This window comes from Helianthus annuus, chromosome 1 (genome assembly GCF_002127325.2).
Source record: "Helianthus annuus cultivar XRQ/B chromosome 1, HanXRQr2.0-SUNRISE, whole genome shotgun sequence".
NCBI classification, from domain to species: domain Eukaryota; kingdom Viridiplantae; phylum Streptophyta; class Magnoliopsida; order Asterales; family Asteraceae; genus Helianthus; species Helianthus annuus.
In genome coordinates, this window is record NC_035433.2 from 146,849,947 (window position 1) to 146,865,963 (window position 16,017).

The 16,017-nt window shown below is 41.1% G+C and overlaps 2 protein-coding genes across 2 annotated transcripts; both read right to left on the minus strand.

The window, feature by feature from the left end:
* Positions 1 to 2,281: 2,281 nt before the first annotated feature.
* On the minus strand, positions 2,282 to 8,032 carry LOC118491713. Its single transcript, XM_035989743.1, has 4 exons — positions 7,920 to 8,032; positions 4,869 to 5,361; positions 4,644 to 4,765; positions 2,282 to 3,077 (listed from the first exon to the last, which is right to left on the minus strand). Exons 2-4 carry the CDS (start codon positions 5,355 to 5,357, stop codon positions 2,354 to 2,356), a joined length of 1,335 nt encoding a protein of 444 aa, XP_035845636.1. The 5' UTR covers positions 5,358 to 5,361; positions 7,920 to 8,032; the 3' UTR covers positions 2,282 to 2,353.
* A 792-nt stretch (positions 8,033 to 8,824) lies between these two features.
* LOC110883525 lies at positions 8,825 to 14,359 on the minus strand. Its single transcript, XM_022131252.2, has 5 exons — positions 14,081 to 14,359; positions 12,681 to 12,992; positions 10,596 to 11,652; positions 10,073 to 10,513; positions 8,825 to 9,990 (listed from the first exon to the last, which is right to left on the minus strand). Exons 1-5 carry the CDS (start codon positions 14,357 to 14,359, stop codon positions 8,825 to 8,827), a joined length of 3,255 nt encoding a protein of 1,084 aa, XP_021986944.2.
* Between the last annotated feature and the right edge of the window lie 1,658 nt (positions 14,360 to 16,017).

The window sequence follows — 16,017 nt, forward strand, 5'->3', positions numbered from 1 at the left end:
CTAAGCCCGTCGTTAAAATTTTAACGACGGGCTTAGTTTCGACGCCCGTTAGGCCCGTACGCGCCTTACGGACGACGTCGACTAAATAATATTTTTTTTATTATTTAGTCGACGTCCTCCGTAAGGCGCGTACGGGCCTAAACGAGCGTCGAAACTAAGCCCGTCGTTAAACGGTGACGTCGACTAAATAATAAAAAAAATATTATTTAGTCGACGTCGTCCGTAAGGCGCGTACGGGCCTAACGAGCGTCGAAACTAAGTCCGTCTTATATGTAGTAACTGCGTACAGGCCGAGTGTCTCTGGAATATAACAGGTTCTGTGTGAATTTAAAGTTCAGAAGGCTTTATACGCTGCGTATTGACCAATACGCAGCATATACAAAACTGATGCACATTTGGGGTCATTTTGGTAGGTTTGAAGTGTCAAATTTTTGCCAGGTTTCTATACGCTGCGTATTGGCCAATACGCAGCGTATATAAACTTAGTAAAATTTGACACTTCATACCTGAAAACATTTTGTGTCAATTTCTGAAACATAAGGGACCATTATTGTAAATCCTGGAAACATCAGGGACCATTTATCTAAATTATCAAACATTAGGGACCATTTTTGTAATTTCATGAAACTTCAGGGACCATTTTTATAAAAAATGAAACACCAGGGACCAAAGTGTAAATATATATAAAATCAATATAAAAAGGGGGTCTTCTTTAAAGAACCGGCCCTTAGCATGTATCGAACTCGTGACCTATCATTTAGAACCGTAACGCCTTAACCAGTTTATCCTCCGTTCCGGAGCTGTTAGAACATGGAACTTAATTCTTATATGTAGTAACATCTAATACGCTGCGTATTGACCTATACGCACCGTATACTGACACTTCGTATACGCTGCGTATTGGTCAATACGCAGCGTATAAAGCCTTCTGAACTTTAAATTCACACAGAACCTGTTATATTCCAGAGACACTCGTTAGGCCTGTACGCAGTTACTACATATAAGACAGACTTAGTTTCGACGCTCGTTAGGCCCGTACGCGCCTTACGGACGACGTCGACTAAATAATATTTTTTTTATTATTTAGTCGACGTCATCCTTAAGGCGCGTACGGGCCTAACGGGCAACGACGGGCTTAGTTTCGACGCTCGTTAGGCCCGTACGCGCCTTACGGACGACGTCGACTAAATAATATTTTTTTTATTATTTAGTCGACGTCGTCCGTAAGGCGCGTACGGGCCTAACGAGCGTCGAAACTAAGCCCGTCGTTAAAATTTTAACGACGGGCTTAGTTTCGACGCTCGTTAGGCCCGTACGCGCCTTACGGACGACGTCGACTAAATAATATTTTTTTTATTATTTAGTCGACGTCATCCGTAAGGCGCGTACGGGCCTAACGGGCAACGACGGACTTAGTTTCGACGCTCGTTAGGCCCGTACGCGCCTTACGGACGACGTCGACTAAATAATATTTTTTTATTATTTAGTCGACGTGATCCGTAAGGCGCGTACGGGCCTAACGGGCAACGACGGACTTAGTTTCGACGCTCGTTAGGCCCGTACGCGCCTTACGGACGACGTCGACTAAATAATATTTTTTTTATTATTTAGTCGACGTCGTCCGTAAGGCGCGTACGGGCCTAACGAGCGTCGAAACTAAGCCCGTCGTTAAAATTTTAACGACGGGCTTAGTTTCGACGCTCGTTAGGCCCGTACGCGCCTTACGGACGACGTCGACTAAATAATATTTTTTTTATTATTTAGTCGACGTCATCCGTAAGGCGCGTACGGGCCTAACGGGCAACGACGGACTTAGTTTCGACGCTCGTTAGGCCCGTACGCGCCTTACGGACGACGTCGACTAAATAATATTTTTTTTATTATTTAGTCGACGTGATCCGTACGGCGCGTACGGGCCTAACGGGCAACGACGGACTTAGTTTCGACGCTCGTTAGGCCCGTACGCGCCTTACGGACGACGTCGACTAAATAATATTTTTTTTATTATTTAGTCGACGTCGTCCGTAAGGCGCGTACGGGCCTAACGGGCAACGACGGACCTAGTTTCGACGCTCGTTAGGCCCGTACGCGCCTTACGGACGACGTCGACTAAATAATATTTTTTTTATTATTTAGTCGACGTCGTCCGTAAGGCGCGTACGGGCCTAACGAGCGTCGAAACTAAGTCCGTAACGACAAAACACTTTAAATAACCTGCCAGAATTTTTTATAACCTGCCTGAATTTCAAAATATAACATTTCAAAATATGTGAAACTGTTTACACCGAAGTTTGATATATACATAACAAAATACATTACAAAGTTTGTACATACATAACAAAATGATAAAATACTACTGCTGCTGCTCCTGATGCTGCTGCTGCTGCTCCTGATGCTGCTGCTGCTGCCGCTGATGCTGATCCCAGTCCGCATCCGCAATGAAGGGTAGTGGAGGTAACCCGTCATGCTGTCGCTGCTGCTGCAGCGCCGCAGCCACCCACTCTAACAAATAATTGTTTCTCTCAACGTTTCGAAGCAGCCGCTCATGTGACGGGTCAGGACCGGGCATAACATGGCGTGGGAACTGGGGCGCCCCGGGTGGTCCACGCGGCTGTGGTGGCCGCGGAAGAACGGCGGCCGGGTCATGCGGCTCCGGCGGCTCCGGATCCCGCGGGGGATAAATCAGAGGGAACTCTTCTGGCAGTTCCTTAAGCTGGTATTGCGTGCCGTCCAGATTCTTTAACCGCTTCCCGCATGGAAAGTCTTTGGTAATATGCATCCCGTTTATTGTGTTCATCCCCATCCGCTTTGGCTGTGCCGCCGGGCCTACACGGCCGCGGTCGTTCTCCGGATGATAGCCCAACGAATGGGCTATCTTGGTCACGTAAGCGCCGCCGAATAGCATTCCGCGCTCCTGTCGATGATGCGCGGAGGCGAAATACTGCGCCAACCCGTAGGCGAGAGCGCACGGCCTCTTGTATAAGAGGCAATACAAAAAGAATAAGTCACCACTCGTACACCACTCCCGGCTTTTGTTTCGAGCAGTGATCGAAGTGGAAATCATCTTGTGCAAATACCTGCATAAATGGAAACCAGTCAGTAAATAATAATCAGACGACATCGATTAAATGGAAACCGTAAGTCGCGTAGGTCCCTAACGGGCATTTAAACGGCTGCAAACGCAGCCGCAAACGGCAGCGATTTCGCTGCCGTTTGCGGCTGGGTTTGCAGTCGTAAACGAGCGTTTAAACGGCTGCAAACGCAGCCGCACACGGCTGCGTTTTCGCTGCCGTCTGCGGCGGCATTTGCAGCCGTAACCGGGCGTTTAAAGGGCTGCAAACGCAGCCCCAAACGGCTGCGAAATCGCTGCCCTTTGGGGCTGTGTTTGCAGCCGTTTAAACGCCGGTTTACGGCTGCAAACGCAGCCCCAAACGGTTGCCGGTTTAGACGTCGTTCAAACGCCGGTTACGGTTCGACTTCGACTAAAAAATTAAAAAAAATATATGTTTAAAAAAAAATCCTGTTTAAAAAGAAATTTGGTTTAAACGGTCCTTGGAGTTTCAAAAATTGACACAAATGGTCCCTTTTTTGATATATTTACACTTTGGTCCCTGAAGTTTCAATTTTTTACAAAAATGGTCCCCGATGTTTCAAAAATTGACACAAGTGGTCCCTAACGAGCGTCGAAACTAAGTTCGTCGTTAAAATATAAAACGAGGAACTTAGTTTCGACGCTCGTTAGAGACCTACGGGCCTTACGGTTCGACTTCGACTAAATAATAAAAAAATATATATTTTAACGACGAACTTAGTTTCGACGCTCGAACGGACCTACGCGCTTTACGAGCGTCAAAACTAAGATCGTCGTTAAATTATACTTTTTTTATTATTTAGTCGAAGTCGATCCGTAAGGCGCGTAGGTCCGTAACGAGCGTCGAAACTAAGTTCGTCGTTAAAATATAAAACGACGAACTTAGTTTCGACGTTCGTTAGGGACCTGCGCGCCTTACGGTTCGACTTCGACTAAATAATAAAAAAAAATATATATATTTTAACGACGAACTTAGTTTCGACGCTCGTTAGGACCGTACGCGCCTTACGAGCGTCAAAACTATGATCGTCGTCGTTAAATTATATTTTTTTATTATTTAGTCGAAGTCGAACCGTAAGTCGCGTAGGTCCCTAACGGGCGTTTAAACGGCTGCAAACGCAGCCGCAAACGGCAGATATTTCGCTGCCGTTTGCGGCTGCGTTTGCAGTCGTAAACGGGCGTTTAAACGGCTGCGTTTTCGCTGCCGTCTGCGGCGGCATTTGCAGCCGTAACCGGGCGTTTAAACGGCTGCAAACGCAGCCCCAAACGGCTGCGAAATCGCTGCCCTTTGGGGCTGTGTTTGCAGCCGTTTAAACGCCGGTTTACGGCTGCAAACCAAGCCCCAAACGGCTGCCGGTTTAGACGTCGTTCAATTTTTTACAAAAACGGCTGACGGTTTGATATATTTACACTTTGTTCCCTAAAGTTTCTATTTTTTACAAAAATGGTCCCTGATGTTTCAAAAATTGACAAAAATCAACTAAATAATTAAAAAAAGAAATTTTCTTTTAAAAAAATCTGTTTAAAAAAAACTGTTTAATAACTAACGTACCTGAAGAGCGGATCCTCAATCAGCGTACTCCTCCCCTTGGATTGGTGGTGGTCCCAATGACGGATGTCCGCGATGAGATCCCAAAACCCTAATAGCGTGGGTTTATCAATCATTACGAGCCCCTGTTTACACGAATGTTTATTAAACGTTAAATTAATATTAAATCTTAAATGTTATATATTAAAAATAATAATAATAACAATACAAAATTTGTGTTAAACGTACCTTCGTATAAAGATCCGTAGCAATCTCAGCCTCCGTATACAAACCGCTATGCACCGCAAACTGTGCAAGTGACATTTCGCGCGCCTGGCCAGCCATGCGAAAAGAAACCTCGGGCGGGGGAGGGGGCTGCGCGGGGTCCACAACCTCATTTGGCCGACGAGGATGAAACTCGAACGACGACAGAAACTCGACTAGTATCTCCCTGTAGGTCGGCGTAAACGATAGCTCAAACAGACGATCCCACGGTGAATCAACGGGAACAAACCCCCGCACCCAATCTTCAACCTCAAGCTTCCGGAGGGTTTTCCACGAAACCGCAAAGTGTTCACCAATATGCATCTTCCGAAGCTTCTCGCAACGGAGCGCAGCCTCGGACTCCAGAGGAAACTCCAAATACGGGTGATTCTCTAGAGGATCTGGCGGTGGACGCGCCCGCCGTTTCCGCTGCGGCTGCTCCGGAATATCTACTTCGAAATCCATTTCCTCCATTTTTCTGTTTTTAAAAAAAAAAACAATTTAAGTTTAAGTTTAAAAAAATATATATTTTCTGTTTAAAAATATATATTTTCTGTTTAAAAATATATATTTTCTGTTTACAAAGTGAAAGCATAAAGACAAGTGAAAGCATAAAAATATATATTTTCTGTTTAAAAATATATATTTTTCTGTTTTTAAAAAAAAAAACAATTTAAGTTTATGTTTAAAAAAATGGTCCCTGAGGTTTGATGTGTTTACAAAATTGGTCCCTGAGGTTTGATGAATTTACAAAAATGGTCCCTGGTGTTTCCAGGATTTAATAAAAGGGTCCCTTGTGTTTCAGAAATTGACCAGGGACCATTTTATTAAATCCTGGAAACACCCGGGACCATTTTTGTAAATTCATCAAACCTCAGGAAACAATTTTGTAAACACATCAAACCTCAGGGACCATTTTTGTAAATTTATCATCCGTAAGGCGCGTACGGGCCTAACGGGCAACGACGGACTTAGTTTCGACGCTCGTTAGGCCCGTACGCGCCTTACGGACGACGTACACTATATAATATTTTTTTTATTATTTAGTCGACGTCGTCCGTAAGGCGCGTACGGGCCTAACGAGCGTCGAAACTAAGCCCGTCCCGCTCGTTAGGCCCGTACGCGCCTTACGGACGACGTCGACTAAATAATATTTTTTTTATTATTTAGTCGACGTCATCCTTAAGGCGCGTACGGGCCTAACGGGCAACGACGGGCTTAGTTTCGACGCTCGTTAGGCCCGTACGCGCCTTACGGACGACGTCGACTAAATAATAAAAAAAAACAATTTAAGTTTATGTTTAAAAAATGGTCCCTGAGGTTTGATGTGTTTACAAAATTGGTCCCTGAGGTTTGATGAATTTACAAAAATGGTCCCTGGTGTTTCCAGGATTTAATAAAATGGTCCCTTGTGTTTCAGAAATTGACCAGGGACCATTTTTGTAAATCCTGGAAACACCAAGGACCATTTTTGTAAACTTATCAAACCTCAGGGACCAATTTTGTAAACACATCAAACCTCAGGGACCATTTTTGTAAATTTATCATCCGTAAGGCGCGTACGGGCCTAACGGGCAACGATGGACTTAGTTTCGACGCTCGTTAGGCCCGTACGCGCCTTACGGACGACGTCGACTAAATAATGACGCTCGTTAGGCCCGTACGCGCCTTACGGACGACGTCGACTAAATAATATTTTTTTATTATTTAGTCGACGTCGTCCGTAAGGCGCGTACGGGCCTAACGAGCGTCGAAACTAAGCCCGTCGTTAAAATTTTAACGACGGGCTTAGTTTCGACGCTCGTTAGCCCCGTACGCGCCTTACGGACGACGTCGACTAAATAATATTTTTTTTATTATTTAGTCGACGTCATCCGTAAGGCGCGTACGGGCCTAACGGGCAACGACGGGCTTAGTTTCGACGCTCGTTAGGCCCGTACGCGCCTTACGGACGACGTCGACTAAATAATAAAAAAAAACCATTTAAGTTTATGTTTAAAAAAATGGTCCCTGAGGTTTGATGTGTTTACAAAATTGGTCCCTGAGGTTTGATGAATTTACAAAAATGGTCCCTGGTGTTTCCAGGATTTAATAAAATGGTCCCTTGTGTTTCAGAAATTGACCAGGGACCATTTTTGTAAATCCTGGAAACACCAGGGACCATTTTTGTAAATTCATCAAACCTCAGGGGCCAATTTTGTAAACACATCAAACCTCAGGGACCATTTTTGTAAATTTATCATCCGTAAGGCGCGTACGGGCCTAACGGGCAACGACCGACTTAGTTTCGATGCTCGTTAGGCCCGTACGCGCCTTACGGACGACATCGACTAAATAATAAAAAAAATATTATTTAGTCGACGTCGTCCGTAAGGCGCGTACGGGCCTAACGAGCGTCGAAACTAATAAGCCCGTCGTTAACGACGGGCTTAGTTTCGACGCTCGTGAGGCCCGTACGCGCCTTACAGACGACGTCGACTAAATAATTACGGACGACGTCGACTAAATAATATTTTTTTTATTATTTAGTCGACGTCGTCCGTAAGGCGCGTACGGGCCTAACGGGCAACGACGGACTTAGTTTCGACGCTCGTTAGGCCCGTACGCGCCTTACGGACGACGTCGACTAAATAATATTTTTTTTATTATTTAGTCGACGTCGTCCGTAAGGCGCGTACGGGCCTAACGAGCGTCGAAACTAAGTCCGTCGTTGCTCGTTAGGCCCATACGCGCCTTACGGATGATAAATTTACAAAAATGGTCCCTGAGGTTTGATGTGTTTACAAAATTGGTCCCTGAGGTTTGAGAAGTTTACAAAAAATGGTCCCTGAGGTTTGATAAATTTACAAAAATGGTCACTGTAAACCCTAATCAAACAAATCAAACAAATACCCCTAATTCACTGTAAACCCTAAGCAAACAAATCAAACAAACACCCCTAATTCACTGTAAACCCTAATTTACCTATGATACAGCCCTAATTTACGGATAAAATACCAAAAAAATCAAAATTACTTAAATAGGTTGAGTATAAACCTCGTTTATACTTCGAATTCGCGTGTATACGGTCGGAAATACGTAGTCGCCTTCGTAGGGGTTCGTAGAGGTTTTGTATGTAATTTGGGGAAGAACATACGCTGCGTAGGGGTTTTCCTGATTTATATCAGAACCTATACGCATCGTAGAGATCAATACGCATCGTATGCCCAAGTCTGAAATTACGGTTTCGCCCTTCTATCAGTGCTATACGGGGCTTAGTATAAGGGCAAAAAGGTCATTGTCCACCTCTATATACGCTTCGTATTGATCTCTACGATACGTATATAAGAGGTCATCACAATGACCTTTATACCCTTCTGTTTAGCCTATACGAAGCATCTGTAGAAGGGCATAAAGGTCATCATGATGAAAATTATATACGCATCGTAGAGACCCATACGAAGCGTATATAAAGGTCCGAAAATGACCTTTTTGCCCTTATATTTAGCCTCGTATAGCCCTAAAAGAAGGGCAAAATCGTAATTTAACATATTTATATTTTCAAACTTCAATTTGGGGGGAAAATTGTCCGCCTTTAACCTACGATGCGTATTGATCAATACGCTGCCTTGTTTAGCCTCATTTTACCTTTTTACCCTTGTTCTGAGGCTAAAGGAAGCCAAAAGAGGGGCTTTATTGTCATTTGGATAACATACGATGCGTAGGGATCCCTACGCACCTTAGAAGACCCTTTTTTTTTTCTTGGTTTGTATTTAGAGAAACTAAAAATAATCCAAAAATTATGTTTATAAAAATTTGAATTATAAATTATAAATTATAAATTATAAATTATAAATTATAAATGAATTAAAAATGATATTATTTGAATTATAAAAATTAAAAATGATAAAAACTTTATAAATTAAAAAATTTCTACAATTTACAAAAATACAAGTTTCCGCTTAATCTTCGATAACATTTAAACTCGGTTCTCTGTCTTTGTCTCGGTCTGATTTAGGATGCATTAACTCGTAGTAGTGCTCTAATCGCGGTGTATACATTTCTTCCCACCGTTTCGCAGTTATTGATCGATGTGCCGACCACATCGGGTTCACTAAAGGCATGGGGTAGTCTCCTTCCAACTTAGCATGTATGAAGTGTCCCCCGTGAACATGTATAAGCGTTATCGCTTGAGGTCGTGGATCTAGTGGGGCATCCGTTAATGGGAAGATGGTAGAGCTCCATTCAATGCTTAGCACGTGGAGGACAATATTATACCTTTGCGCTATGAGAAGCCCTACCTGGGGCATTTCCATCCAGTGACTTTGATCGCACCCTTTCACTGAATGCCATTCGATGCTCTTACGTATTCGTTTAAAGTCTCCTTCGTTATATGTTTCGAATACATGCTTCCAACGCGGTTTGTTATGGTCAATCTCCAGTAGTAAATCTCTTCGAATATTGGGCCATGCGTGTTCCGTAAAACCTAACCCGACAGCCACAGACCTGTACCCACAATGACCGTCTGGGGTCACATCTTGTATACGCGATATGTAAGAGCGAAACTCTGATGGAATTTGATTCTTAAACCTCTTAATGCATAACAAGTGCTCGTCCCCCTTTATTAATGGAAAAACCTTATCATCCCTCGTCTCCTTCTTTTTAGAACTTGTTGAACTGTTTGGTTGCATTTTAGGTTTTTCAGACTTCACAAACGAACCAGTTCCACGAGAGCCCTCTGACGGTACGTATGAGCTGTGTCGGGGTAAATCGTACCTATGCTTGGGGGAAGCGGTAATTACGTTGCTGTCCTCGCCACAGGAGCTGTATCTCGCAGCTTGGTCTAACCTCGCAGCTTCATCTAGCCTTTCTTGTACTTTCTTTGATGTAGGCCGACCGCGAGTGTTTTGCTGGACGATCGGTGGTTTCTTGGTTGACGATTTCGGGGTGAAAACCGCTTTTATCTTTGAAAGCATACTCTTTTGCTGAACGGGGGACTGCGCCTCTAAATGTTGCCGCACATTATTGAGCTCTGCTACAATATCGACCTCCTCGTCTACCAGTTTACAAGGGAGCAAGTCAAGCTTACGCCAGAATACATCTATCTCGTCGAGTTGTATTATACGCCCTGCACAGTTAAGTTAATACGGTGTGAGAAACAGCTAAATCGTACAAAATAACAAAAGGTTTGTGGTTTTAATATTTTTTACCTGTACGTGTGTAGTTTTCCAGCCTACAAGCACACGGCAATCCTTTGCTAAGCCACATATGGCAACCACATGATGCGTTAAGTTTCCGCAACACATCCATCTTCCTCAGTAGCTCTTTTTCCAGCAAATCAAGTGCTTCATGGGAAACCTTTCCACGTAGGTTGTCCAACATTCGGTGTCTGTGGTGGTTCATCGTTTTTTCGATGCTCTCAGTGAAACTTTTTTGTATTTCATCGTACTGAGTTTCAACTATATCAATGATGCATCTTGCTATTCGCTCCAATGAACTCCCGCGCGTAATGTATCTTTTTAAATTTGCGTGCTGGCTCTCAACTCTGTTGGTGGTGCGCTGACCAAAGTTGCGACACTTATCGGTCCACGCATAAACGAACATTTCTTTATAGTCTTTGAGCCAGTTTTCGTAGACGTAATCATAGACACCTGTAAAAATAAAATAATGAAATGTAAAAGCGTGTGTGAAATATAATAGATTGGGTGAGTCGTTTGTTGAAGGAACACTTACTTTCTCGGTTGGCAACCACGAGTCGGTTATACATTTTCTCCAAGTTGTACTTGTACATGGCCTCTGATGAAGATTCGCACAATGTCCGCCAGTACGACATAAATTTCCCCCAATCTTCTTTATCGAACCCTGACTTGCACTTTCTAGTTATATTTTGTTGGATGTGAAAGTGGCACAGAAGCCTTTTTGCGTTCGGGAATACTTTAGAACACGCGTTTATTAGGGCAAGCTCCCTATCCGTGACTATCACACGCGGCATCATACATTCATGCAATATTGACTTGATCCGCTCAAGCACCCACACGTAGTTACCCCTTCGTTCTTTACAAATAACGGCATGTGCGATACAAAAAGACTTCCCAGACGACGTCATACCCACAACCTGGACAAATGGCATGTTGTAGAGGTTTGTTTTGTAGGTCGCGTCAATCAACATCACGTGCGGGAATGCACACCACATAGTGATTGAATAAGGATGAACAAAGAAAATCTCTGTTACGACATCTGTTTTGGGATCTTGTCGGGTGTCGTAAATGAATCGGCGGTCATGCAGCAGGCTTTCCAGTGCCTGAATAGGATTCTTTCCGTCCATTATTGTCGCTCTAATTTTTTGTACCGCATTTTGCACGTCTTTCTGAACGTGCAGGCTGTCGGGGAACTGCTTTCTTAGGGTTTGAAATATGATACGTGGCTCCATGTTTTGAGCAGTTAGCTGCTCCACTAGCTTGTATTCGGCTTTAGTAAATCTTCGCACAAAAGCGTGGCCCAACAGACTCGTCGTAGGTTCGTGGTTATGGTTCGCACAGTCCACTTTTAACTCCCACGTGTCGTTCATCACGTCCCGGATGGCGAGTAATGAAAATGGGCAGCCGATTTTTTTGCTACCAGCTTTCCTAACTGTTGCTTTACTACGGTGTTCACCACTACGGTCGCACACAAGCCATACCATCCCAGTAGTACCGCCAATATTTTTTGATCGGCGGGTAACAATTACGTAACCATTATCCTTTCCCGTTTCTTGTACCCAATTCTTCAAATCAGTTAGAGACATGAAACGCTAAAAAAAGTTACGTTAATAATAATATAATCGAAACTTCAGGGACCATTTGTGTCAAAAAGACATTAATAATAATAATAACAATAATAATAATAATAATAATAATAATAATATAATCGAAACTCATACTTCAGGTACTAATATGGTTATTATTGAAACTATTTTAACAGAATGATTTAACAAGGTTAACTTTCATATAAAGATTTCATCTTTAAACACTAACTCAGTTAGCATACTTAACTGAACAGTATAGGGACCATTTGTGTCAATTTTTGAAACTTCAGGGACTATTTTTGTCAATTTTTGAAACTTCAGGGACCATTTTTGTCAATTTTCGAAAGTTCAGGAACCATTTTTGTCAATTTTCGAAACTTCAGGGACCATTTTTGTCAATTTTCGAAAGTTCAGGGACCATTTTTGCAATTTTCGAAAGTTCAGGGACCTTTTTGTCAATTTTCGAAAGTTCAGGGACCATTTTTGTCAATTTTCGAAACTTCAGGGACCATTTTTGTCAATTTTCAAAACTTTAGGGACTGTTTTGTCAATTTTTTGAAACTTCAGGGACTATTTTCGTAAAATTTGAAACTTCAGGGACTTTATATTGTTTTTGGCACTTAACTGGACTAACTGAGTTCTCTAACTCAGTTAGTGGTCCCTTGTATTAAATGCTAACCTAGTTAGGATATAACTATGATTTAACTAACTAAGTTGGGTTTAAACTAACCATTTTGTTAATTAGACTAACTAGATTATTATTATAAAAAGAATACAATTTTTAATAATAATAATAATTATAATTATAATATTTTTAACAACAACAACAATAATAATAATAATAATAATAATAATAATAATAATAATAATAATAATAATAATAATAATTACAATTATAATTATAATTAAAGTATTTAACAATAATAACAATAACAATAATTATTATAATTATATTATTTTTAACAATAATAATAATAATAATAATAACAATTATAATTATAATAATAATAACAATAATTATTTTAATGTGATACCTCATTTACTTGAAATGGATTGCCCGGGGTAGATGGTTCATAAAGTGATGTGTTACGGGACTCATAACCATATCCACCATGTTCTTCGTATCCACCGTATCCAACTTCATCCCTAGATCTATCGTATACACTGTAACCACCTTCACCCCCGTATCCATTGTAACCACCGTCACCCCCATATCTATCGTATCCACCGTAGCCCCCATATCCACTGTAACCACCTTCACCCCCGTATCCACCATCACCACCGTATCCACTGTAACTTCCGTATCCACCTTCATCCCCGTATACCCCATAACCCGGATACGATTGCTGCGACGGGTAATATGGTTCATCAACAGGTGCATTCTCAACACCGTATCCACTTTGTTGCGCGTACGGAGATTCATACCCGTATCCGTAATCTGGACACACTTGATGCGCCGGGTAATTTGGTTCATCAACAGATGGAGTGGGAATCTTGTTCAAGTCTGGCAACTGTGTTTCTTGATTAACAGGGACTCCAGACACAACCTCCTCCTCCTCATTGGCAGCATTTGATCCCCATGTGTCGTTAGAATAACGATTACCGAAATAATTATCCTTCCAAAATGATGACATTTTAACAAGGTTGAACCAAAAACTAACAATTTACTGAAGAAGAAGATGAAAAGGAAAGCAAAGTATATGTCGGGTGATGGGTAACAGATATGAATGGAGGGATAAATAGACTTTCATCTGGCATGTCAATACGCAGCGTATTGATCCCTACTCACCGTATTACTTTATTCACGTGCCCTGGACAACATCGTATCAGGTCAAATCAGTCTACCAATACGATGCGTATTGATCAATACGCACCCTATGTAAGACTGATTTGACATGGTACTAGGTTTGACTGTCTGGTCGTCCACCTACCACTTATATACGCTGCGTATTGACCAATACGCAGCGTATTCAGGTAACCCTATACGCTGCGTATTGACCAATACGCAGCGTATGCAAACCCTAATTGTGCAGATAGCCTGACTTGGTGTGCAGATAGTGAGAGCCTTAATTTTTTGTTAATTGGTTGATTAATAATTAACAACTTCGCTGATTCGTGTTAAGTTGAATTATAAATTGATTAACTGTAACAGACTTGTTTTAGAAAATGATCAAAGTATTAAAAATTTTGACATCAAGAGGTTTACAAGCATAAAATTTGTCAAAACATTATCCTATTTTATAGATACACTAATATAGCATCAAGGATATGATATACTCATTAAAAAAGTTCAAAGATGGAAATTTCCAGTAGATGACATGGGATACAAGGAGTTAGAAATCTGATGTTGGTCCCATGGCCTTAGCCATGGCTCTTGAAAACCACCCATTGGTAACATTGACACATGACCATCACCATCACACCATCCACAAACCCTCTTTGCATACTCCAATCTTTTCTCCAACTCTTGTTTCTGTGATCTCAAAACCATGTTCTCCATCTCCATCGCGGCGTACTCTTGCGCGACTCCTTCCATTTTCGATAACATTTCGTCTCTCTTTTTCGCAAAATAAACCATTTGGTCATTGAGCTCCTTCATGTGTTGATCTCTCCTCATTCTAGACCTCTTGGCTGATTCTCGGTTCGAAATCTTCCTCTTCATCTCCTTCTCATGATCCATAATCAAATTATAACTAGCACCCTTTGATGTCATGCTTCTAATTAACTTATAGCTTGCTTTGATATATGTAAGTTAACTAATTATTCCAATGTTAATACACAAAATAAGAAGACAAGTTCAAGAAACTGAGTAGAACCAATGAAGAAACAAGATGGAAAATGATTGAACAAGTAAGATTGTGCTCAAAAGTGTGACAAAACTCATATCACTTTGGTTAAAACATTATAAAACCCTAATGTTTTTTGTGTGTAAAGTAATGTGTGTATAAAGTGTATGTGTACATGTATGTAGATATGTATATGTGTGTATATATAGATGTAGGAACTTCTAGAAGGAGGGGGACGAGTATTTTGACCAGGAAGACTTTTATGAAGAGAAATGTGAATAGATTTGATAACCTCATGAATTTTGATTTGGATAAGGTTTAACTTTTTTAACTATTAATTTATGACGTAATATTGTTAACCAAATAAAAGGAAGTTGATGAACATAGGGGCTGATCACGGTTTTGTGTTGCTAATTGATGCTCACCAACTAGACATGCAATTAAATAATTTTTGAACATTACATAAAAGAAATAATTAGAGCTCAAGTTTTATATATTTTCAGTCTAGAAATATTATTTATTAACTGCTATTTTTATCTCTGTGGTTTGGTGGAAAATGTCACTTCAGTTGAAAAAAAAGTGTTGCGTCAGTTCCGTCCTCAACATTTTTAAAACGTCACTTCAGTGCCAAAAGATAACGTGTCGTTAAAAACGTTGAGGACGAAACTGGCGCAAGGTGTTATCTTTTTGGACTGAAGTGGCACTTTTCAAAAATGTTGAGGACGAACTGACGCAAAAATTTTTTTGGACAGAAGTGTCATTTTTCACCAAAGCACAGGAACGAAAATCAGCTGGCAATTTTACATGAATACACGAATACACGACACGAACCTACACGAAGTTAACAGGTATCGTGTACCAAACAGGTAGTCATGAGATTACCTGTCAATTTTCGTATATAAACAGGTTAAATACTTGTTTACCTGTTAATATTTGTTAGTGCACGATAAGAAATTAAGTTAAATAAAACTCATCAGTCATGTGCGTGTGGGTTCCTTAATTCCTTTCTATTTTCATTCCTCATTCAATTCAAGAAAATAAAACCCTAAACTCCCTCTGTAACTCTCAGATAGCATGTCGTGTTCGTGCTTTTGTTCATGTTAACAGGTATTAACAGGTAATTTTCGTGTATATCGTGTCGTGTTCGTGTTTTAAAAAAAGGACACGATAAGTTATCGTGTCGTGTTCGTGTATAGGATTTCGTGTATCGTGTTTTATCGTGTCGTATCTAATCGTGTACGGGTATACACGATATGTCAGCCCTACGAAAATGGCAGTTAACTCTTTAAATTAATATTAAATATGTATCTGGTTGCTCTTATCTAAAACGACTCTTACAAAAGGTACTTTTTGAAAAGTAATTCTAAAAAGAATACAAAAAATATTTTATGAGAAAAGTTTGTACGTATGAAAATGGGTGGAAAGTGGAAAACCTTATGCACGAAGTGATGGTCTGCTTTAGAAAACTGTAGTTCATCTTATGACCGGTAAAGATTTGACAATTTGTCACTATATCTGCTCAAATGTGACATAACAACATGTTAGTTAGTAACTAAAAAAGTCAAATTATATTTTTTGTTCATGT